The sequence below is a fragment of the Octopus bimaculoides genome, chromosome 18, assembly GCF_046866305.1.
Source record: "Octopus bimaculoides isolate indiv1 chromosome 18, ASM4686630v1, whole genome shotgun sequence".
NCBI lineage: Eukaryota > Metazoa > Mollusca > Cephalopoda > Octopoda > Octopodidae > Octopus > Octopus bimaculoides.
This window is the reverse complement of record NC_142945.1, coordinates 5,950,783-5,974,741: the sequence shown is the minus strand read 5'-3', so window position 1 is coordinate 5,974,741 and position 23,959 is coordinate 5,950,783. Positions and strand designations below refer to the sequence as shown.

At 38.9% G+C, this 23,959-nt stretch overlaps 1 protein-coding gene across 9 annotated transcripts in view; it reads right to left on the bottom strand.

The window, feature by feature from the left end:
- The window catches only part of LOC106870038 (N-acetylglutamate synthase, mitochondrial), a 93,822-nt gene that overhangs the window by 23,231 nt on the left and 46,632 nt on the right, over positions 1-23,959 (bottom strand). For 7 of the 9 annotated variants that reach the window (XR_016244930.1, XR_008265844.2, XR_016244931.1 and 4 more), the window contains exons 2-3: positions 18,523-18,595; positions 1,571-1,876 (exon numbers count right to left, since the gene is read on the bottom strand). Coding sequence is in view for 5 of the 9 variants with exons in the window: in XM_052974196.2 (XP_052830156.1) it covers positions 1,571-1,839 (269 nt within the window). In the remaining 4 variants the exon portion in view is untranslated. Of the gene's footprint in view, positions 1-1,570; positions 1,877-7,341; positions 8,251-18,522; positions 18,596-23,959 lie in introns of those variants that run through there. The other 2 variants (XR_016244932.1, XM_052974197.2) reach the window with 2 other exon arrangements.

The window sequence follows — 23,959 nt, the reverse complement described above, 5'->3', positions numbered from 1 at the left end:
TGGTTTCTACATCAGGATGCCCTTCCTAATGCCAACCACTTTACAGAATGTGCCAGATACCTTTTAAGTGCCACTGGCCCAAGTGCATTTTCCATGGCAGAGGCACTTGTAAAGGACAAGCCTTTATGTATGGATGACAGCAATGTTACTCTGCTTAACACATCTTCTCAAGTACAGCAAATTGCCACAACTTACGATTCCTTTATGATGACGACGATGATGGTGATGATGATGATGATAGTGGTGATGATGATGATGATAACAATGATGATGATGGTGACGATGATGATGATGATGATGGACTGATTCTAAGTATGCCGTTACCTTTTGCCTGCTGCTCCTGTCAACTCTTAACTAACGACTCATTTGCTATTTTGATACGAAAAGCAAAAGCACACTTAAGCACTACAAAACGTATTTCCAGGCCATTAAGAACAATCCGACAAGGCCAGATCGGTTTATTTCCGTACAAACACTCAGAGAGTTACGAGTGCATTCGGATCAATAATAATTCTAACTAAAAAGCAAACAGAAAACACATGACAATATTATTAGTTATTGAATGCTTAACAATTGCCTTTCTTTATAACGCTTTCCAGAATAAGTCTTACCAGAAAGAGTCCAAAACTACAACTGACATGGCAAAATTGATGTTGTATTAAGAAGTCATTAAATCTGTCTTTGAATAGGTTTAACTTCCAAAGACACCAATGTCTGTTTGGTCAATCATATTGCAATTCTTCTCTTTTATCTCTGACTTGTTTCAATCATTAGACTGTAGCCATGCTGGGGCACTGCCTTGAAGAAGAGTTCTTAGTCAAATGAATTGACTCCAGTGCTCTTTTTTCTTTGTTTTTCTTTTTTTTTTTTAAGCTTGGTATTTATTTCATTGATCTCTTTTGCTGAACTGTGAAGTTATGGGAACTTAAACGAACCAACATTGGTTGTCAAGAGGTGGTGGGGACAAATACAGGCACAAAGGAACACACACACACACACACATATATACATAGATGTATATATGTTACCTGGTGACCTTGCCGGTGTGATGATGTGTAAAAAGCATCCAGTCTACACTGTGAAGAGGTTAGCATTTGGAAGGGCATCCAGCCATTAAAAAACCATGCCAAAACAGACAGTGAAGCCTGGTGTAGTCTTCTACCTGGCCGGCTCCTGTCAAACTGTCCAACCCATGCCAGCATGGAAGGCAGATGTTAAGTGATGATGAGGAGGAGGATATGTATGATGGGCTTCTTTCAGTTTCCATCTACCAAATCCACTCACAAGGCTTTGGTTGGCCCGATGCTATAGTAGAAAACACTTGCCCAAGGTGCTACGCGGTGGGACTGAACCCAGAACCATGCAGTTGGGAACCGAGCTTCTTACCACACATTCACAATTCCTAAAAAAATTTATTTATAAAAACATAATGGGATTTTTTTAAACCATCAAAAGTCTATGAGGATCCACCCAGGTGACAGAGGAATCAAAAGGATGAATAGGGGAAAAAATGGTTGTGAACCACCGATATAGATAAAAAGCATGACATCTGAATCAAAAAAATTCTTACCGAAAATTGAAGAAATTGGCAATGGGCAGAAGCAAAGGTAACTGATGAGATTCAGACAGTCGTGTGTTGCGATGCAGGTTCAATTTCGGCGACAGCATTTTGCAGCAGGACGTGCAATAGTTATGGGAATAGAGATTTTGAACTGCTTGCATCAGCTGTTGCAGTTCTTTGGATGATACAACCTGAACATTTTTGGTCAAAGTGTGAGCACAGCGCACACACTGCGTGAAAACGGTGTGGCCGTTACATTTCGGTACCACTGCTTGCATGCTTACGGAAAGAACACTTTAATGTGGGAGGTAAAACCTGGAATGAGACGAGAACAAAATGTATCAGAATATATTTCGGAGGTAATGGAATACAGATAAGGAAAATGAAAATATGGAAAGAAAAAAAAATTCTATAAAATTTAGGAGGTAACAAAAATATAAAAAAAACTAAAAAGAACACAGGTTGTGTGTGTGTGAGATCAAATGAGTGTGTGTGTGTGTGTGTGAGTGGCTTAATCTGAGAGAGCTATTATTATTATTATTCAAATTCCGCCGAGGTCGACTTTGCATCCCATCCCTCTGGGGTCGATAAATTAAGTACCAGTTGCGTACTGGGGTCGATCTAATCGACTGCCTCTCTCCCCCAAAATTTCAGGCCTTGTGCCTAGAGTAGAAAAGATTATTATTATTATTTTAGAGTTGCAATATAAATATATGCTAGTGTGTGTGTGTGTATCACAAAAATCACACCCTCTTGACATAAATAGTATCAACCAAGATTCCATCATGGTGTCTTGTGTGTGTTGCTTTTATATATTCGGTAATTCAACTGTGAAATCCTATATCTTATTATTTACAAACATAAGAACCACAAATTATATCACGTACACACGTGTGTGCGTGTGTGTGAGAGAGAGAGAGAGAAAGAGAAAGAGAGAAGTAGAGAGAAAAGACAGAGAGAGAGTCCTTTGTCTCTGATGCTCTGATCCTCAGAATGTATGCAAAAATAACTTTGGCAGTAATCCACAAATTTCTTCTTCTTCTTGTGGTGGTGGTGGTAAGTTGGTTGGTTGGTTGGCTGGCTGGCTGTTGATTCAATGGATTACGTGCAGTTTCTCAATGTCACAGGGATGGAAAACCCGGTGAGATTGAAACTCAGTATGCTAACAAGAGGAGATAACCAAATAGTGCAAGGAGCTCGGTTCTTAGCAGCCCGCTATTTCCACCAGTTGCTGCCCCTTCTATGAGCGCCTGTCTAACATTATTGACGATAACAACAACAACAACAACAACAACGATAATAGCAATAATAATAATGATGTTGATCGTCATCATCATCATCATCATCATCATTTAGTGTCTATTTTCCATGCTGACATTGATTGGACAGTTTGACAGGAGCTGGCACACCAGGGGGCAGTACCAGTCTCCACTTGTCTGTTTTTGGCATGCTTTCTGTAGGTGGTTGCCCTTCATAGTGCGAACCGTTTTATAGAATGTATTGAATGCATTTTACGTGGCACTGGCACAGGTGCCATTTAAGTGGTACTGGCATAAGATCAGACATTTGTGGACAGAGCAGTTGATTGCATAGACCTCCCCAGTACTTAACTGGTACCTTATTTCATTAACCTGCTAAAGGGTGAACAGCAAAATTGACCTTGGTTTGAACTCAGAACACAAATAATAATAATAATAATAATAATAATAATAATAGGCATACTGCAAAAATGAGGTCCTTGACAGACAGTACAACATCCCCATCCACCGGTGTACACAATACCTTCAATCAACAACATCATGATATTGGAATATTGTGCGATGTCTTAGATAACAATACTCTTTTTTTCTTTTTTCTTGTTTCAGTCATTTGACTGTGGCCATGCTGGAGCACCACCTTTAGTTGAGCAAATCGACCCCAGGACTTATTCTTTGTAAGCCTAGTACTTATTTTATCGGTCTCTTTTTGCCGAACTGCTAGCATCGGTTGTCAAGCAATGGTTGGGGGACTAACACAGACACAAATATATATATATGTATATGTGTGTGTGTGTGTGTGTGTGTATATATTGACAGAGTCTATCCCTAATCAGCAAAATATGCCCCCTCCCGTCTCCCTCACACAACGCAGCCAATCCATAGCACTTCCAGGTTAGAAATTTCTGGAATCTAACAGTTCCTTAGCTAAAAGTCCCCTGAACCAGGTAGCCCTGAACAGGTAGTCTTGAACAGGTAGCCATGTCATTTGAACACACACACACACACACACACACACACACACACACACGCACACACACATTACCACCAGCAGCAATACCACCACCACCACCACCACCACCACCACCTCATACATCCCAAATTTTAAACAACAGTCTCGCAGCAACCTAACACAGCCGGCACATCATATGCTTTTTATACAAACATCAGCCGGCACCAAGACTTAGAACACAGCTATGTCCCAAACACACACACACACACACACACACACAACATACTTATGAAACGCAAAAGTGAAAGAATCAACCAGAAATAACAGAATAAATCCTGCGACAAAGCATTGGCTGATGCAACAGACATGCGTAATTTCTGCATTCCACAAGAGACAATAATGCATATAACCTCAGAAAGATGCAGTTGCATCTGGTTGTGTGCAGTGGTTACATGAAACTGTTGGCAACACAATGTCAATATTAATAACAATGATAACAACAACATTATATAATGGTTTGAAGTTTTGGCGTAAGGCCAGAGGTTTTGAGGGCAGTGGGTTAATTGATTCGAGTGACACCATTGCTTGACAGGTGTAATATTCTATTGACCCTGGAGGGATGAACAGCAAGGTTCAACTTAGGGACGGGATTTGAACTCAAAACATAACATAAAGAGCTGGAAGAAATGCTGTTGAGATTTTGTGTGATCGTTAACAATTCAACCAGCTTGTTGCCCTTAACCCATTAAGCCCCACATACTTAAATTTCAGGATATTACTTTTAAATTTTTACAAATGATTGAAAATAGGTTAAAATGAAAAAAAAAGTAATTATTAAAACTCCTTTACTTCAAGTAGAAATGGAAATACTTGGTGTCCTATAAATAGGACACTGAGACAATGTGATACAGCTTATTTAATGTTTTCATTTCGTGTCCTATTTATAGGGCAGTGGGACTTAATGGGTTAAACATCGAATGGCTATGGGGGTCCACCGGAATAAAATAGTAATCAAAATAGATAAAAATAAATGGTTGAAAACCCCTGCTTTAGATGTACCCATTGATATGTATTGCAAGAAGCAGTTAGGTTCGTTTCTCTGACATTTTACACAGTTCAACCAACACAAGTTAATGAGTGAAACACAAAATAAGAATTTTGAAAGAAGTTTCTAGAAAACTAGGGTAATTCACTATAAACCCCATGTAAAAAAAAGTCCCGGATTATTCTGTCGTCCCCAAGGCATGGGAAATACCATCTTCCAGTTTTGTTCTTCCTACTTAAATAAGCATTTTTCTTCTCTTTTATTTAAGACCAAATTGAAATATTTTTGATGAAGGCCAGCCACGAATACACAGTTGGTACTTACTGTATCAACCCTCCAATTTTTCAAACACCACTTTCAGAAGTACGAAATCAAAGTCTGACCACATCTTGATGCAAACATCATTGTGAAAGCAAAAAATGCAATTACATTTCCTTGGATGTCACTAAATTCCACCTGTCTACCAAAACTCTTTGACAGCCACCACTTTGCTATGATTTATATTTCCAGTAATAAGAATAATGTCAGGGGGAGAAGAAGAAGGAAAAAAACAAGAAACAATGATATAAATCATAGAAGAAGTAGATGATGATGATGATGATGATTATGCAGAAGATGAAGAGGGTGAAGAAATGGAAGATACAGAAGAGGATGAAGAAAAAGAATGAAAGGAGAATGAAGACAAAAAAAAAAAAAAAAGAACCAACAAAAACAAATTCACTGGTTCTGAATTATCATTTAGAGTCAATAATTCAATTTCTTTGGGAAATGTCTCCTCAATGACAAAAAAATAATAATAATAATGATAATAAAAAAAACGAAATGACAAAAAAATAATGTTAAGAGCAAAAACACATAAATCAAATAACAAAGTCAACAAAAAACAGAAAACAACAAATGATAATTCAATATATATATCATATTCTAAATATTTTTGAAAAAATAAACGAATATCAAAAACACATGCAAATTAAGTTGGAGATTTTTCCATATCAGAAACCACATTTTTCATCATTCATTTTTTATATACTACGTATAGTTACATATATAATAAATACCATGTATATGTATGTCTGTGTGTGTGCGTGTATATATATATATACCATGTGTATTTATAAACCATGGTTTTTTTACTTTCTTCTTTCCTCATTCGGTTTCACTAATTTCTTATATTTTTTTCCCTGGTGACAAAAAAAATAAACCATCATCATTATTATTATTATTATTAAAGTGGTGAACTGGTAGAATAGTTAGCACGCCGGGCAAAATGCTGCGAAGCATTTCGTCCGTCGATACGTTCCGAGTTCGAATTCCACCGAGGTCAACTTTGCCTTTCATCCCTTCAGAAGCAAAGAAATGAGTACCAGTTACACACACAGGAGTGGGGGGGGGGGAGGTCGATGCGATCAACTACCCCCACTTTCCCCAAATCTCAGGCCTTGTGCCTATAGCAGAAAACATTACCATCATCATCATCATCATTATTATTATTATTATTATTATTATTAAGGTGGCAGATTGGCAAAACCATTACAGCATTGGACTGGAGCACGTACCTGGCAATAATTTACTTAAGGCACATCTACATTACGAGTTCAAACCCAATGAGGTCAACACTGCCTTTTTCATACCTCTAGGGGTCAATAAAATAAACCACAAATCCTGGCCTTGCTTTATGTCAGATACTATTATTATTATTATTGTTGTTGTTATAGTTCTGGTTCTTTACATTTCAAGTTTAAATACTGCTGAAATAAACTATGCCTTGCTTCGTTCCAGGGTAAAGAAACAATCATGTACTAGAGACGAGTGGTATCACCTACTACCCAGCCCACCCTAAAGGTAATAATATCTAAGCGATTATTATTATTATTATTATTATTATTACCCTCTGTTCTCTGCCTTTCTGTCATCTCTTAACAAAAATATGAAGAAAACAAGTAAAAAAAAAAACAATAAAATTTGCAACAAAAACTATCTCTAGCGCCAGCCACTTTTTTTTTTTTTGTGTTTTTGTAGCTCATTTCTTTCCTACCTACCAAAATAGTTCCGATACAGCTCCGGTCTACACGACTACCTCAGTTTAAAAATTTTTTTTGCGTTAGAATCCAAACTTTTCATCACTCCATCATCATCATCATCATCATCATCATCATCAGCATCATTTAACGATGCTAATGAGTATTAATTAAATGCTCTGGTTTAAATCCAAAGTTTTCTATTATAATATTTATTATGCAAGAAACCTGGGTTTCTACCCCCCACCCCCAATCTATATTCTAAACACTGACAACTTAATTATATCAACTAATTAAAACTAATTTATATCAACTAATTAAAAACTTTAGATAGTATTATTATTTCCTTTACTAAGACTCTCTAAAATTCTTAATTATATTTTCACAGATAAATGGGAATTATGGGGTAAATGAGGTTATTTTTTTTCTAAAGGAGGGGTGGTCACAAAAGGCTCTGATTTTCGTTTTATCGTTTATCGTTTTGTGTTTGAAAGCAAAAGCGAACTCACAAGAACACCAGACCAGGTCGATGATGTTGTTCCTCGCAGAACTCTGCTAGTCAGACTGACTGCCAATTCAAAGAAGCCGACAGTAGTTTCAAACCTCATTGTGGGCGGCTCGTATTGTCAAATGTTTTTATCGGCAGAGGTGGGGGGGGAGGGAAGAGAGAGAGAGAGAGAGAGAGAGAGAGAAAGAGGAATGAGAAGATACGGGGGGGGGGAAGAAAAAAGAAAAATGTGAGAGATGAAAGTAGAAGATACTACATGTTAAATGAACGTCTGTGCCAACTAAGGTAAACAAGATGGAGCAAGATGATGGTGGTGGTGGTGGCGGCGGTGGTGGTGGTACCGGTAGCGATGGTGATGGCGGGGTTAGTGACGAGGGATGATTGCGGCGGTGGTGGTGGGGACGGAGATGTTAGTGAAAGTGGTGGTGGTGGTGGTGGCGGTGGTGCCGGCAGCGATGGTGATGGTGGGGTTAGTGACGAGGGGTGATTGCAGTGGTGGTGGTGGTGGTGGGGACGGAGATGTTAGTGAAAGTGGTGGTGGCAGTGGTGAGATAATGGTGATGATGATGATGTTGATTATGGTAGTGCTGGCAGGGTGTGTATGTGGTGGTGGGGATTGCAATAGCAATGGTGGGGTGGAGATATGAGCGAAAGAGGTGGTGGTGGTGGAGGAGATGATGACTGTGGTGGTGGTGGTGGTGGTGGTGGTGGTAAGAGAACTGGTAGTGCTAGTGATAATGACGGCAGGATGGGGGCAGGGGACGTTAGTGAATGCCTCGGTGACAATGGTAGAGATGGTGGTGGTGGTGGTGGTGGTTGCGTTGGGTTAGTGGTGGTGTAAGAGAGGGCCTGGCAAACCTCAGCTGGCTCACAACTTCCCTACATGCGGTGGTGGTGGTGGTGGTGCCGGTGGTGGCAGTGGTGATGGTGGCGGTGGAGGCGGCAACGAGGGTGGTGGTGGTGGCAGCAGAGGTGATGGTGGCAGTGGAGGCGGTGACGGTGATGTGCACACAACGACGACGACAAACGCACAGACAGACAAACAGACAGACAGACAGACAGACAGACAGACAGACAGACAGACAGACAGACAGACAGACAGACAGACAGACATGCTATGCAGCTTCCTTTAGGCATGCAACAAACTACAGGCACACAAAAGCAGAACACATTCTTTGCTTTGTGGGTTTTTTTTATTATTATTATTATTATTATTATTATTATTATTATTTTTGTATTGGATTTATTTCTTTTTCATTTTTGGCAAAACCAAAGATAAGAAAGAAAGAAAGCATTATGAAAAGAAAGAGAAAGAGAGCGGTGCCAATGAGGAGTAACAAAAACCCAAAGAAAAAAAAGAAAGAAAAGCAGGAAACAAAACAAAACAAAAAGAGGTAAGAGATAAGGGGAAAGAACAGACTGACAGCGAAAGAAGGATTGGAATCAAAGAACATGAAATAATGGTATTATCACGCCAAACATTTGTGATAATAATGATATTTTCATTATTGTATCATCGACATAACGCCCAGAAAGCGCTGTGGGGAGGAAGGAAGAATATCAAGGAGATATATTTATATATATGTGTGTGTATATATATATATATATATATATATACACCCATACATATATATATATATATATATATAGATAGATAGATATGTGTTTGTATGTGTATGTGTATATATATATATATATATATATATATTACATACATAGATATATGTATGTGCGTGTTAGTATATATTTATATTTATATATATATATATATATATATATATATATATATAGATAGATAGATAGTTATGTATGTGTGTGTGTATGTATATATATAGTCTTTTACTTGTTTCAGTCATTTGACTGTGGCCATGTTGGAGCACCGTGTTTAGTCGAGCAAATCGACCCCAGGACTTATTCTTTATAAGCCTAGCACTTATTCTATCAGTCTCTTTTGCCGAACTGCTAGGTTACAGGGGACGTAAACACACCAGCATCAGTTGTCAAGTGATGTTGCTTGGGACAAACACACACACACACACACACAGAGTTTGTTATTCTCTATTTCATCTCATGTTATGCACTCTCAACAACTACAAATATATACACAGGGAGGTGAAAACGTTTATGTATTTACATAATATTTCTATTTTATTAACTGTAATTTTTTATTTTATTAATTGTAATTTTACTGAAATATTCGAGGTCGTTGCCAGTGCTGCTGGGCGAGATCGTTGCCAGTGCCGCTGGGTGAGGTCGTTGCCAGCGCCGCTGGGTGAGGTTGTTGCCAGTGCCGCTGGACTGGCTCCCGTGCAAGTGGCACGTAAAAAACACCTTTTTGAGCGTGGCTGTTGCCAGTCCGATGTGACTGGCCCTCGTGCCGGTGGCACGTAAAAGCACCCACTACACTCTTGGAGTGATTGGCGTTAGGAAGAGCATCCAGCTGTAGAAACTCTGCCAAATCAGATTGGAGCCTGGTGCAGCCTTCTGGTTTGCCAGTCCTCAGTCAAATCGTCTAACCCATGCTAGCATGGAAAGCGGACGTTAAATGATAATGATGATTGTCTTTATATATATATAATGTTCATACTGTCCTTGCAGAACACACACACACACACACACATACAGACACACACGTCTATGTGTGTGCGTATGTTTTGAATATTAATGCAAGTATGTATTTATATGTGTGTGCGCGCATGTGGTTCCTTGTCAGATTTAACAATGTGCATTCATTTGTTCTATTAGCAGAGTTACCTGTCTCTGAATTAACATATAAATACCTGAGGATTCCACAGATACATGTACTCTTACTGGAATTCTCAGACAGAATCAGTTTGACATTGTAGGACAAGGCAGCAGTACCTTTTGACTTCAGGGTAGAATGTTTCTAACAACAGGCTTTGTCTGTATAGTTTTCATCCACCCAGTTTTATCAAAAAGATGTCAGTTGATGTGGGGCTTCACAATCAACTTTCTGTCCAGTTGCTTTGCAGCAGGACTGAACTTATTAGCCTGTCAGTCTGTCTGTCTGTGTGCCTCTTCTGTATTTAATCATCTAAATTCTTCCTCTGAAGAAGGAGTTGGTTTCTAACAAAGATACAAAGCACCATCTTTGGAATGTAGACAACGAAAACAATGTCATATTCTAAACCTTAGAAAAGTCTTGCACAGTCTTACTGCTCTGCTTACAGATTGTCACAGCTCTGCAAAACATAATGGAATTTTAAAAGAAAACCTGTTTGGATATTAATGTCCTTCTCTATGGAAGTGAGAAGCAATCTTTTGGCTTGAAAACCAAGAGACACAATTCTATCAAATATATTTTAAAGCTGCATTTAAAATGTTTCTGTGTGGGTGTGTGTGTATGCACATAAGCATGCTTACATGCATGTGTGTGTGTGTGTGTATATATATATATATATATATATATATATATTGTGGTACTCCATAGGTTATGATGAGGAGGGTTCCAGTTGATCCGACCAACAGAACAGCCTGCTCGTGAAATTAACGTGCAAGTGGCTGAGCACTCCACAGACACGTGTACCCTTAACGTAGTTCTCGGGGATATTCAGCGTGACACAGTGTGACAAGGCTGGCCCTTTGAAATACAGGCACAACAGAAACAGGAAGTAAGAGTGAGAGAAAGTTGTGGTGAAAGAGTACAGCAGGGTTCCCCACTACCTCCTGCCGGAGCCCCGTGGAGCTTTAGGTGTTTTCACTCAATAAACACTCACAACACCTGGTGTGGGAATCGAAACCGCAATCCTATGACCGCGAGACCACTCCCCTAACCACTGGGCCATTGCGCCTCCACATGTATATATATATATATATATATATATATATATATATATACATACGTATGTATCATTGTTATTTGACATCCATCTTCCATGCTGGCATGGGTTGGACAGTTCCAGAGGATCAGATAAGCCTAAGGACTGTGCTGAGCACCAATGTTTGTCTTGGCATGGTTTCTATGGCTGAATGTCAACCACTTTACAGAGTGTACTGGGTGCTTTTTTTTTTTTTTTCTTCTTATGACACTGGTACTAGTGAGGTCGCTAAGCAACTAGCAAGACAAAGAGGAGCCTCTCCTCTCCACCACCACCACCACATACACACGCACCATCAACTGTATGGGGTAGAGCAGTGCTCCGCAAGCTTTTCTTCACTTCCGGTACACTCATATTCTTTTCAAAATTTGGTGACACACCCGAACTAAAAATACAGCTAAAAGCACACACACACACACACACACACACACACACACACACACACACACACACACATACACATAATGGGCTTCTTTCAGTTTCTGTCTACCGAATCCACTTAGAAGGCTTGGGTAAGCCTGAAACTATACCAGTAGACACTTAGGCAATGTGCCACACATTGAGACTGAACCTGGAATCATGTAGTTGGAAGGCAAGCTTCTTACCACACAACCATGCCTGCGTATGTATGTATGTATGTATGTATGTATGCATGTGTGTGTATTGCTATAACATACACACCATTTTAAAATGCATAAACGCATTGTCAGATAAAAAAAAATTAAAGGCAGGATGGTCACATTTGGGACACACTTTGATCATAGATTTGTTTAACCAGGGTTTATTCGGAGCTAAGTAAGTACCAATGACAAGAAATTGAATGATTGCATTTAATGTGAACACAGAATAGAAGAAGTGATGCAGCAGTAGTTCTTCGGAATGGGGAATGAAGTCAGCATAAATTGTAGACATTAAAGAGATCTTCTTTCAACCTGGTTCCTGTTTGCGTTCGCCATTTGAGTGATGTCCTCCTTGTATATTATTTTGGGGGGAGAGAGGGGAGAGAGAGAGACAGACAGACAGACAGAGACGCAGAGAGAGAGAGAGGGAGAGAGAGAGAGAGAGAGAGAGAGAGAGAGAGAGAGAGAGAGATAGAGGTGGAAGAGGTGAGGAAGTAAGAGAAAGCAAGAAAGGAAATAAAGAAAGGAAACGTGAGAGAAAGAAAGAGGGTAAAGGAAAGGAATGAAGGAAGAATGAAAGAGGAAGAAAGACAAGGTGAGAAAGGAAGAAGAGAAAGAAATTAAAGGAAGGAAGGAAGAAAATAAGGCGAGAAAATAGAGGAAGAAAGAGAGAAAGGAAAGAAATGAAGATGGAAAGACAGTAAGAAAGGCGAAGAATGAATGAATGAATGAATGAATGAATGAGACTCATGAGGTAGAAAGCAGATCAATTACTGTGACGGAGGTGGCAAGGGTGGAGGGTGGTGGTGGTAATAATGGTTGAGGAAGAGAGCGAGGGGCTGAGAGAGGGAGAGAGAGAGAGAGAGAGAGAGAGATAGACAGATAGACAGATAGACATATGCACAGAGAATGAGAGATGGAGGGGGAAAGAGAGAGAGAGAGAGAGAGGCTAAATAAATAAACGTTAGATCAGTTAGTAACGTATGCTTGGGGGGGGGGGGTCTGAGCTGTTGTCTGTGTAGGTACAAGTGCACTAAGTTGTGCCCAGGCTTATGTGTGTGCGTGTGTTCGAGTCCAGGTTGTATTTGTGTGTTCGAACCTGCATCCAGGCTCAAGTCGGGACCATGTTTGGTGTGGACTTTGCTTTGATCCTTACATCAGAGTCTGTATACATACAGACTTTCAGGGGAGAGAGAGAGAGGGAGAGAGAGAGAGGGAGAGGGAGAGAGAGAGAGGGAGAGAGGGAGAGGGAGAGAGAGAGAGGGAGAGAGAGAGAGGGAGAGAGAGAGAGGGAGAGAGAGAGAGAAAGAGAGAGGGAGAGAGAGAGAAAGAGAGAGGGAGAGAGAGAGAAAGAGAGAGGGAGAGAGAGAGAAAGAGAGAGGGAGAGAGAAGGGTTGACCTAGGATCAAACCTAAGGAACGTTAGCAAAGTGTGTGTGTGTGTGTGTACTTGTGTGAAAAAGGTTTTCCAGTTTTACTTCTGTTGTTTTTAGTCTTATTTTTTATATATATATATATATATATATATATATATATATATGTATATATATATATATATATATATATACACATACATACATATATATATATATATATATATATACTCATACATATATATATACTCATACATATATATATTTTTGCATATAGCAAGTATACAGCCAGGTAGGCAGAAAGTCGGACAGGTAGATAGACAAAACAGGTGAGAGAAAGAAGATAATAATAGATAATAAATGGCATACGGGTAGGTACGCCGTTGATGCTGTTGTTGTTTAACCCCTGGTCAGACCTGAACAAGTAACCCAATAATCAGTTTGAGGGATCTGACTGCTATTTCTAGCAGATCATGCTCGCCTTACTCCCTCCTCCGTGGTGACTTCCTTTTCTGCAAAGAAATTACCTGTTCCTCTTTACATAACCAATCAACCACCATCACCACCACCACCACCATTGCAATGCTATCTCTCTCTCTCTTTCTCACCCCACCTCTGTTACAATATATATATGTAACAACAAAAAGAATCTCTCTTTCACACACATTTCTACACGCAGCCAGTTTCTGCTCTTGAACAAAAAAAAAAAAGGAACTCTGCCCCCCCCCCCCCCCCACACCATCACCACCACCAACTCAATATAATTAGTTTTTCCTTTTATTTTTTTCACTTGGAACCTCCTTCCTTCCCTTCTCTCCCCATCCTATCTCTGCCTTCTAACTCAATCAATCTCCCCCTCCCCCTCCATCCGTTCATCCACCCATTCATCTACCCACTTTTCTACCTGTCTTGTTATTTGCTTCACACACACACACACACACACACACACACGCACTCACTCACTCACATTCAAGTACACATGCTTTTTATGCAAAGGGATTTGACCTTACTGCGCATGTAAATCATTTCAGTGTGTTTCTTGCATGTTGTCCTAGGTCAGATTTTACAAACAAGAGCAGGTGTACTCTACACATAAAATGACATACGTGCACGCATGCATGTGAGTGTGTGTGTGTGTGGGGGGGATATTACCCGAGTATACAATAGGAGTGAGTCAAGGACCTAAGGTTTCCTGTCAGAAACACATTTTCAAACTTTGAAAGGTGTTTTGCTCAGTAATTTTGTTTCTGCTGGAAAACTATGAACAGACACAAAAATTAATGATAATAATACCATTTTTTCTTTCTAGTTTTGTAATTTTAACACAAGGTTAGCAATTTTGAGGGGAGGGGCAAGATGATTATATCTGCTCCAGTATTTGACTTGTACTCTATCATATTGACCCGTAAAGGATGGAAGACAAAGGATTTGAACTTGGAACATAAAGAACCAAAAGAAAAGTCACTAGGCATATTATCTGACATGCTAAACGATTCGGCCAGCCCATTGCCCACTTGTCAGTTGTTTGACCTTAATCACTTGGGCATGTCCCTTGGTGGCTGGCTGGCAATATGTGGATCTCTGATCATGAGTAGAAGTAGCGGGGGGGGGGGGGGGGCATAATATTGATGGACTCTCCCGTCAAAGACAACTTATGAGCTTTCAGCTTTTTGCTGAATGACTCACTCAAATGATTTGTTCATAGTGATCAAAATGTTCATGTCACCCATTAGCTCACCTTCTACATCAAATCGGCATTACCTGAACAGGTGCATGGTGTGCCATGCATCAGGTGTCAAAGTGATTGTAGAGCAACGTGAGATGAAGTGCTTTGCTCAAGAACACCATGCACCACCCGGTCTATGAATTGAAAGCACGATCTTGCAGTTGTGAGTGCCACACTCTAACCTCTAGGCCATGCACTCTATAATAATAATGATAATAATAATAACAGATAGAAAAATAAAGGCCAATAGGCCAGATATAGTTGTCAGAGATCACACTTGCCCAGGGTGCCACACAGTGTGACTCAACCCAGAACCATGTGGTTGCGAAGCAAGCTTCTTACCACACAACCACTGTGAGTTGCAGAAAAGATCAATTCCATCTTTCGGTAGATATCTAGCATCATCATTTGAATAAAGATGAGTATGAATTTCACACTCACCATTTGTAACGATAATTATAAAAGGTAAGCTAACTTGGATCCAAAAGGTAAAAAAAAAAAAAACCCCAACAAAAACAAAAACTAAATCAGAAAAAATACTGAATGAAGAACTCAAAGTTAAGAAGGCGAAACAAAACATGAAAAACAGACATTAAGAACAACAAATGGTAGAATATGATGTAGAATGGGTATTGACTTTTTTTGTGAAGTAGAATAGGAATGTGGTATTGTGATTGACACAAGGAAGAAGTAACAGGAAGAATTTTGGTAGAATTTATTACAGACTGTAAATAGATTTACTTTTTGTGTTTTGTGTGCGAGTGTTGGCACCAAAAATATTCTATGAACGGAGCAGGAGGTTAAAAAAACAAACAAACAAGAACGCATCTTTGGCTGTGCGAGTGAATATGTATGTATGAGAGAGAGAGAAGGGCGTATGTGTGTGTGTGTGTGTGTGTGTGTATGAGAGAGAGAGGAGTGTGTGCGGATGTATTTGTAGAATGTGTGTTCATCTGTGGACGTGGATGTGTATATGGGACTGTGTGTGTGCATATATGAATGCAGGTCTATGAGTGTAGGTCCATGTGTAATATGTGTTTTGGCGGTGTGTGTATGTGTGTGCACACCAATGTGCAAGTGTGTGTTTACGTGGATACCTGTGAGTAGATGTGTGTCTATGTGTGCATGCCTGTGTGTGTGAATTTATAATGTGTGTGAGTCTGTGAATATGTGTATGCGTGAGTTCATGTGTGTGTATTCACAGTAATTGTGTACGAGTGGCTTATATGTGTGTGTTTGTATGGTAAGTATACGTTCATGGTTTTCCATAATTATATATACATGTGTGTGTGCGTACGTATGTGTGTGTGCATGTATGTATGGTAACGTGTGTTTATGCGCAGGACTGTTTTTCTAATTATATACAAGTGTGTTTTTACAATTACCTGTGTATATTAATGTGTGTGTGTGTGCATGTAAGTGTGTGTGTGCGTGTGTGTGCTTTTATGAGCTTTTGGTTTTCTTACTGTAATAACATGTGTGCCTGTGTTTATAAATATGTATATATATGCTTGTGTGTGTGTATGTGTGTGTGTGTGCTTATATACCTGTGTGTGTGTGTTTTTAAAGACTTGATTTTTTCTGTAATTACATGCATGTGTGTGTGTGCACGGAAGGGAGAAGGCATTCATATCGAAGTGATAGAGTGTGAGTGTGTACATGTAGAAAAATGTATATGTGTGCATGTGGAAGTAAGATAATGTGCAGGTGTGTGTGTGTGTGTGTGTGTGTGTGTGAAAATAACAGAATGCATGAATGTGTGTGTGTGTGTGCGTGGAAGCATAACATTGTATAGATGTGTGTGTGTGTGTGTGTGTGTGTGTGTGTGTGTGTGCATAAGAGAATTTACATGACCGCAAGCACATGTGTGTTGTGTGAGTATGAGCATGTATAATAATAATGATGACGATGATAATGATGATGGTGGTGATGATGCTGTGATGATAAAAATAATCTAAATATAACGCAACAAAACTAAAAATGAAAGAAAAAAACCACGCAAATATACTTAAAAACAAAGATATATATAAACATTTACATATACATACATACATATACGTACACACCTGTATACATATACATACATATATACACACACACACACACACCTGTATACATATATATACATACACACCTGTATATATATATACATACATACATACATATATATACATACACATCTGTATACATATACATACATATATATACACACACACACCTGTACATTATAAACACATGTTCCTATACATATATATACACATATATATATATATATCATCATCATCAACATATTTAACATCCACTCTCTCTCTCTCTCTCTACACACATACACATGTACGTAGGTAAAAATATTTAGATGAAAAGAACATAAAATAAAACAAAATAGAATAAAAAAAACCCAGCAAAGCAATACTAATGAGAGAAACTAGTAACCGACTAGCCTACAGGTGAGACAGACTGAATACTGGGGAATCCAAGCAGAAACCCTTCAAAATGATCAGCCCCCAATTTGAGTGAAAGAACTTTATTAGATCTTAGACCAGTTATAACATATAATAGGCTTACTCAAAGTACAAGCGTATGCATATGTTTTATGAGATATGTAGACCACAATCACTTGATCACATATAAAGAGGAGTCAGAGTGAGAGTCAGAATGAGAGTCGGAGATGCCAATGGTACAGGAGTCAGAGTTGAAGTTTCTAGTTTCGACTCCACAGCCCCTGGCAGGAACTCACATTCCCAAACCAGCGAACCAACCAAGCCTCTGAATAGCTGGATTACAGCAGCACAAATCCATATACATACATACATACAGAGAGAGAGAGAGAGAGAGAAAGAGAGAGAGAGAGAAAGAGAGAGAGAGAGAGAGAGAGATGGTACAAGCGCCTCTTCTTATTCCTTCCTACATAATAGGATTAAAGAGTTAACACTGGCTTATCTGCCCTGACTGACAGCCATGCTAATGATAGCAACACTTCAGAATTGTCGACAGACAGATTTGCATTTATTTCCAATGCAATCCATTTCCTACGGCCTTTTATTTATATTTTTAATTGTAATTATCTGCAATGGAATGGTAGAAGCAAGACATGTAGGCAAATGTGGTGTGAGAACATGGATTTCGATTCTCCATAAGAAGTGATGCTGGTGGTGATGGTGATGATGATGGTGTATGGTTATATGTAATGTTGATATGGCTTTGGTACTTGCATGTGTGTGTGAAGATGTGTGTCTTTTCATATTTTAACACTATTACATAACTGTAGACACACACACACACACACACATACATATATATATATATATATATATATATACACCACACATCATCTTCATCATTATAATTTAACATACGTTTTCTATGCTGGCATGGGCTGGACGGTTTGATAGGGGCTAGCTAGTTGAAGCGCTGCCCAGGCCCCCTGACTGTCTCGGCATGGTTACCACTGCCCTTCCTATGTCTATTTTTTATATCAAGCTTTACAATGGTGTCATCCAGTCAATTGTTCATTAACTAATACATCAATTAAGCCATCACATCATCTTTATAACCAGAGAATGTTTAGAAGCCATTTGGAATGGAGTAACTCCACTCAAGAACAGAAATAACAACAGTTACATACCTTATGGCACACCACAGGTTAGAGGTAAATTGTCTTTTTTAACTCCTTAGAAATACTTTCAAGTCAGCTGACCCTAGAAAAATAAAGAAAAGAACAATATTGGAACCAGTTTCTTTTATCAACACAATGCTATAAATTTGAAATGGGCAAGATGAGTATAGCCAATCGAATAACCCTGCCTCCCCTAGTCTATTACTGGTACTTATTATTGTCCTCAGAGGGTTGAAAGCCAAAGTGGACAACAACAGCTAGAGTTTAGCTTCAGAACATACAGAAAGATGAAATTAAATACTGTAAGGTATCTAGTCTGGTGCACTACCACGTCCAGCATCCTGCTGCTTTTAGGAACAAACTAGATAATTAAGGTAATTAATATATGTAACATAATCTGCCACAAAACAGCAGCAGTGGTTGGATTATTTATCTAAAGGCCTCATAAATTCAAACTGTATTTGTTTCTAATAAATTCTATAAATGGTTTGTTTGCTCTACATGTAAAGATTGGTGGCATTTGATTGTGACTTCAGCATCGAGAACACCAGTATGCTGCAGAGAACATGTTGCTTCCATCAATTAATACGTAAAATAAAATCCAAAGTTTCCCACGCAGTTACCATAAAATACGAGATTCTAAATATAGACCTTAAATCAAGTCTTCATAAACAACAACAACAACAACAATAACACAAGGCCAGTAATTTCCGGGGTGGGGATAAGTCTATAACACCAGCCCCAGTGTTCAACAGCGTTTCATCAGTATGGCCGCAGCTCAGTGCTGAAACTACAAAAAAAAAAAAAAAACCCACATCATCAAAATTTCGAAACTACAAAATAATGCATGATTAATTCAAACCAATATTAATAAATAAGCATTACATTATTATTATTATTCATGTCACTGCTTGGAATCAAACTCAGAATCTTGGGGTTAGTAGGCCGCACTCTTAACCACTACGCCATATGTCCGTGGGTAATTATGGAGTAAATTTTAGGGCTTATAAATCTAATATTCTCCTATCCTTCCTTAATACCGGTTCCCATATGCTATTCATATCTGCATTAGGTCTCCTTAGGAGGTTGTTGTGTCCTAGCATATGTGCTGCTTCTTTTAGTTTTCATATTTTCCAGTGGTGTTCTCTGTCTATTATTTTAACTTCGTCCCACAGAGGGAGGTGGTCTCCATTTTGCCATACATGGTCAGCTATACCCGATTTATCAATACTTCCTTAACTGCCCACAGCATATGGCATAGTGGTCAAGAGCGCGGGCTACTAACCCTAAGATTCCGAGTTTGATTCTAAGCATTACATGTAACAGAATAATCTGAATGCCAAAGGGTTAAGGATTGTCACACCTACGCACTTTTCACATAAGAGGGATTGATTCGTTCAAAATGTTGTTGTTCTTGTTACACGCCTGTGACCTTGTGGTTATCAAGAAACTAAAATTAAGTTTTTCTTTTGTTGTGCTGTTACTGTCATCATCATCATCATCATCATCATCATCATCATCATCAGTGTTGTTTCACAGACTGCAAGCACCCCTCTTAACACATTTAGTATAAGCTGGAGTACCTAACGCACAAATCAATACATCATAGCATTTGATACCCTTAAATATGCATAAGCATTTTCAAGTCTATAACTGTAACATTTGACACATTTCGATACATGTAAGTGCTGGAAATCAATACAGGAAAGAGAAACAAAACAAAAAAAAAACAAAAGAAAAAAACACACTTGACACCCTCCGAATGTTCTGGTGACATAGATTAACAACTAATGGATTAAGAATATGCTTTAAAACAGCTGACAAAAATAACAAAAAACAAATAAAAATTTGAAAATACAAAACATCCAGTAAAAAAATAAATAAAGTTGATAAAAGAATACCCAAGGAAGGGTGAATGTTAAATCGATCAAATGTATTTGATTTAAGACTACGTCTAGAGTTGTGGAGGTGCAATGGCCCAATGGTTAGGGCAGCGGACTCGCGGTCATGGGATTGCAGTTTCGATTCCCAAACCAGGCCTTATGAGTGTTTATTGAACGAAAACACCTAAAGCTCCACAAGGCTCCAGCAGGGGTGGTAGCGAACCTGCTGTACTCTTTCACCACAACTTTCTCTCACACTTTCTTCCTGTTTCTGTTCGGTTATACCTATATTTCAAAGGGGGCCAGCCTTGTTACACTCTGTGTCACGCTGAATCTCCCCGAGAACTACGTTAAGGGGTGTGTGTGTGTGTGTGTGTGTGTGTGTGTGTGTGTGTGTGTGTGCGTGTCTGTGTGTTTGCTCTTCACCACTGCTTGACAGCTGGTGTTGGCACATTTACATCCCTGTAACTTAGCTGCTTGGCAAAAGAGACCAACAGAGTAAATAGCAAGGTAAAAAACAAAACAAAACAAGTACTGGAGTCAATTTGCTCAAACAAAAATTCATGAAGGTGGTGTTCCAGCATGGGCACAGTCGAATGACTGAAACAAGTAAAATACAGAAGCTGTTCATATCCTTATTGCTCATACTTTTGCTCTGTGGTTCACCACTAGTAATACTCAGTGAGTGTGTGTGTGTGTGTGTGTGTGTGTGTGCGTACAAAGGCTTGTGAAACAGTGGGCCCTTTGTCTCCAATCATTCAATATACTTACTGTTTAGAGGTGTGGAGGAGAGAATGACAGATTGATGGTATAATATTAATAATCCTGTCTTGCAGTATATGTTATACACATGAAATGGTGGTGTTTTGGCCAGTCTCTCATATTTCAATGTTTAGGACAACTTAATATCAAAATGCTCACAAATACAACATTGTGTTTGACACACAAACACACATACATGTATACTCATGTATGCATATACACAGATGTGTGTATATATAAATATATATGTATATATATATGTGTGTATATATATATATATATATATATATATATATATATATATATATATAGATAGATAGATAGATAGATAGATAGACAAACAGACAGACAGACAGATATATTCCTCTAAACAATAACCAGATTGATTTGCAAAAGTTGAAAAGAGCATGTTTGCTGTTATATAACACACAGACATTTTCTTTTCTATTTACAAAGTAACAAAGAAAAATTTATTTCATGTTTCTGGGCAGAAAGTTTATATTTTCACAATTGTTTTATTGCAGGTCACCTCTAATTTGAGCAAATCTGAGATCAAAAGGTGTAGATAAGTGCGACTAACTTGCTTTTTTTTTGCTTTTTTTGCTTTTTTTCTTGTTTCTTTTCCAGTTATTGTGAATCTGGGTCAACATTATTTAAGACTTTTAAACCACGTGACATGTAAAAAGCACCATTCAAGCGTGGTCGATGCCAGTGCCACCTGTCTAGCTCCAATACCAGTGGTACATAAAAGGCACCATTCAAGCATGGTCGATGCCAGTGCTGCCTGACTGGCCCCAGTGCCTGTGACATGTAAAAAGCACCCACTACACTCTCTGAGTGGTTGGCGTTAGGAAGGGCATCCAGCTGTAGAAACATTGCCAGATCAGATTGGGGCCTGGTGCAGTCTCGTGGCTACCCAGACCCCAGTCGAACCGTCCAACCCATGCTGGCATGGAAAATGGACGTTAAATGATGATGATGATGATGCATTGCTTACAGCAGTTTCCACAGACATTAATTAATCACATACGTGCACACACGTTTCCACCGATCATTTGGGTTCTGACCTGGAATGGATTACTTGGCACATGCAATGCATATTGCTATAAATGTAAATTCATAGGACATTCATATGAGATTAAGAGAGAAAGAAGATGACACAGAACAGCAGAGAGAGAGAGAGAGAGAGAGAGAGAGAAAGAGAGAAATTAAGAGAAGAAATAGAGTAAGCTAGAAAGAAGAGAGAGAGAGAGAGAAATTGACAGACAGAGAGAGAAGGAAAGAGAATGTAGTACATATTGCTTCACGAGAGATCATGCAATCATTAATCAATAATTAAATGAAGACAAAATCTCGTTGAGTGTAAAGAGACTATTAGCAAGTCAATAATCTACTTTGATCTGGATTACCATTTGACTGTCAACTAATTCTGTTAAAAGTATTGGATTTTCAGAGGTTTAAGCATCTGCTAGCTGCTGGCCTCTTTCATACAAGTGGCTTTTTCAATCACCCTGTTGATCATTGTATATATGTGGATGTGTGGTTAAGAAGTTTACTTCCCAACCACATGGTTCTGGGTTCGGTCCCAACCACATGGTTCTGGGTTCGGTCCCGACCACATGGTTCTGGGTTCGGTCCCACTGCATGGCACCTTGGGCAAGTGTCTTCTACTATAGCCTCAAGCCAACTAAAGCCTTATGAGTGGATTTGGTTGACAGAAACTGAAAGAAGCACAAGCCAAAATGAAAAAGCGTTATTATTATTGTTGTTATTATTGTCATCATCATAATTATTAATATTATCATTATTATTAATTCATTATCATCATTAAGAATCCTTAGCGTACTGGACAAAATGCTTAACGATATTTCTTTCGTCCGTTACTACAAACTGAGTTCAAATTCCACTGAGGTTGGCTTTGCCTTTCATCCTTTCAGGGTCAATAAAACAAGTACCAGTGAAACACTGGGGTCGATGTAATCGACCAGTCCCCTTCCCCCAAATTTCAGGCCTTGTACCTATAGTAGAAAGGATTGAGAGGGCACTTGCTCCAAGGGTTTCAGGGAAATCTTAGACAGTGGGGTTCCTCGATTATCCCTAGAGACCTTCCTGTATCAGGAGGGCCACATCTCTATCATCCGCCCCTACCACTTTCATTTTTTTCAACTTTTATATGCTATGCTTTTGTCCCTTCTTTTTCAGTGAATGCCCTGTATACTTTTTTTTTCTTTCTTATTTCATTATTATATGTAAACCCCCACACTTTATGTCTGTCTCTGTATTGTGACCCCTAATCTTTCACCCTTGCGACACAAAGCCCGATATTTTGGGGGAGGACAGCCAGTCAATGAGATCGACTCCAGAACACAACTGGTACTTAATTTATTGAATCACCACCAAAAGGATGAAAAGCAAAGTCGACCTCGGTGGAATTTGAACTCAGAACATAAAGACAAACAAAATGTTTTTCTGTGCTGTAACTTGTCCTTTGATACTGTCCTCAGTGTATTGGGCCCTAGTGGCCAATAAAAGAAATCCTTATTGTTTTTATTATTTGTTAAAATTGGCAGGAATGGTAGCACGAAAGACCAAATACCTCATGTGGTATTCTGTTGAATTCTTACGTTTTCTATGGGCAAATTTTGCCAGGATTCACCTTGTGTCCATTCTTCTTCCTGCTGGCTCTCCCCACCAATAAATAAATAAAATATCGGTCAACGACTGGAATTTCATTTAATTGACTATCCATTTTGGTAAACAATTCTAGCTTTGTGCCCAAGTTAGAAACCACTTCTTTTTTT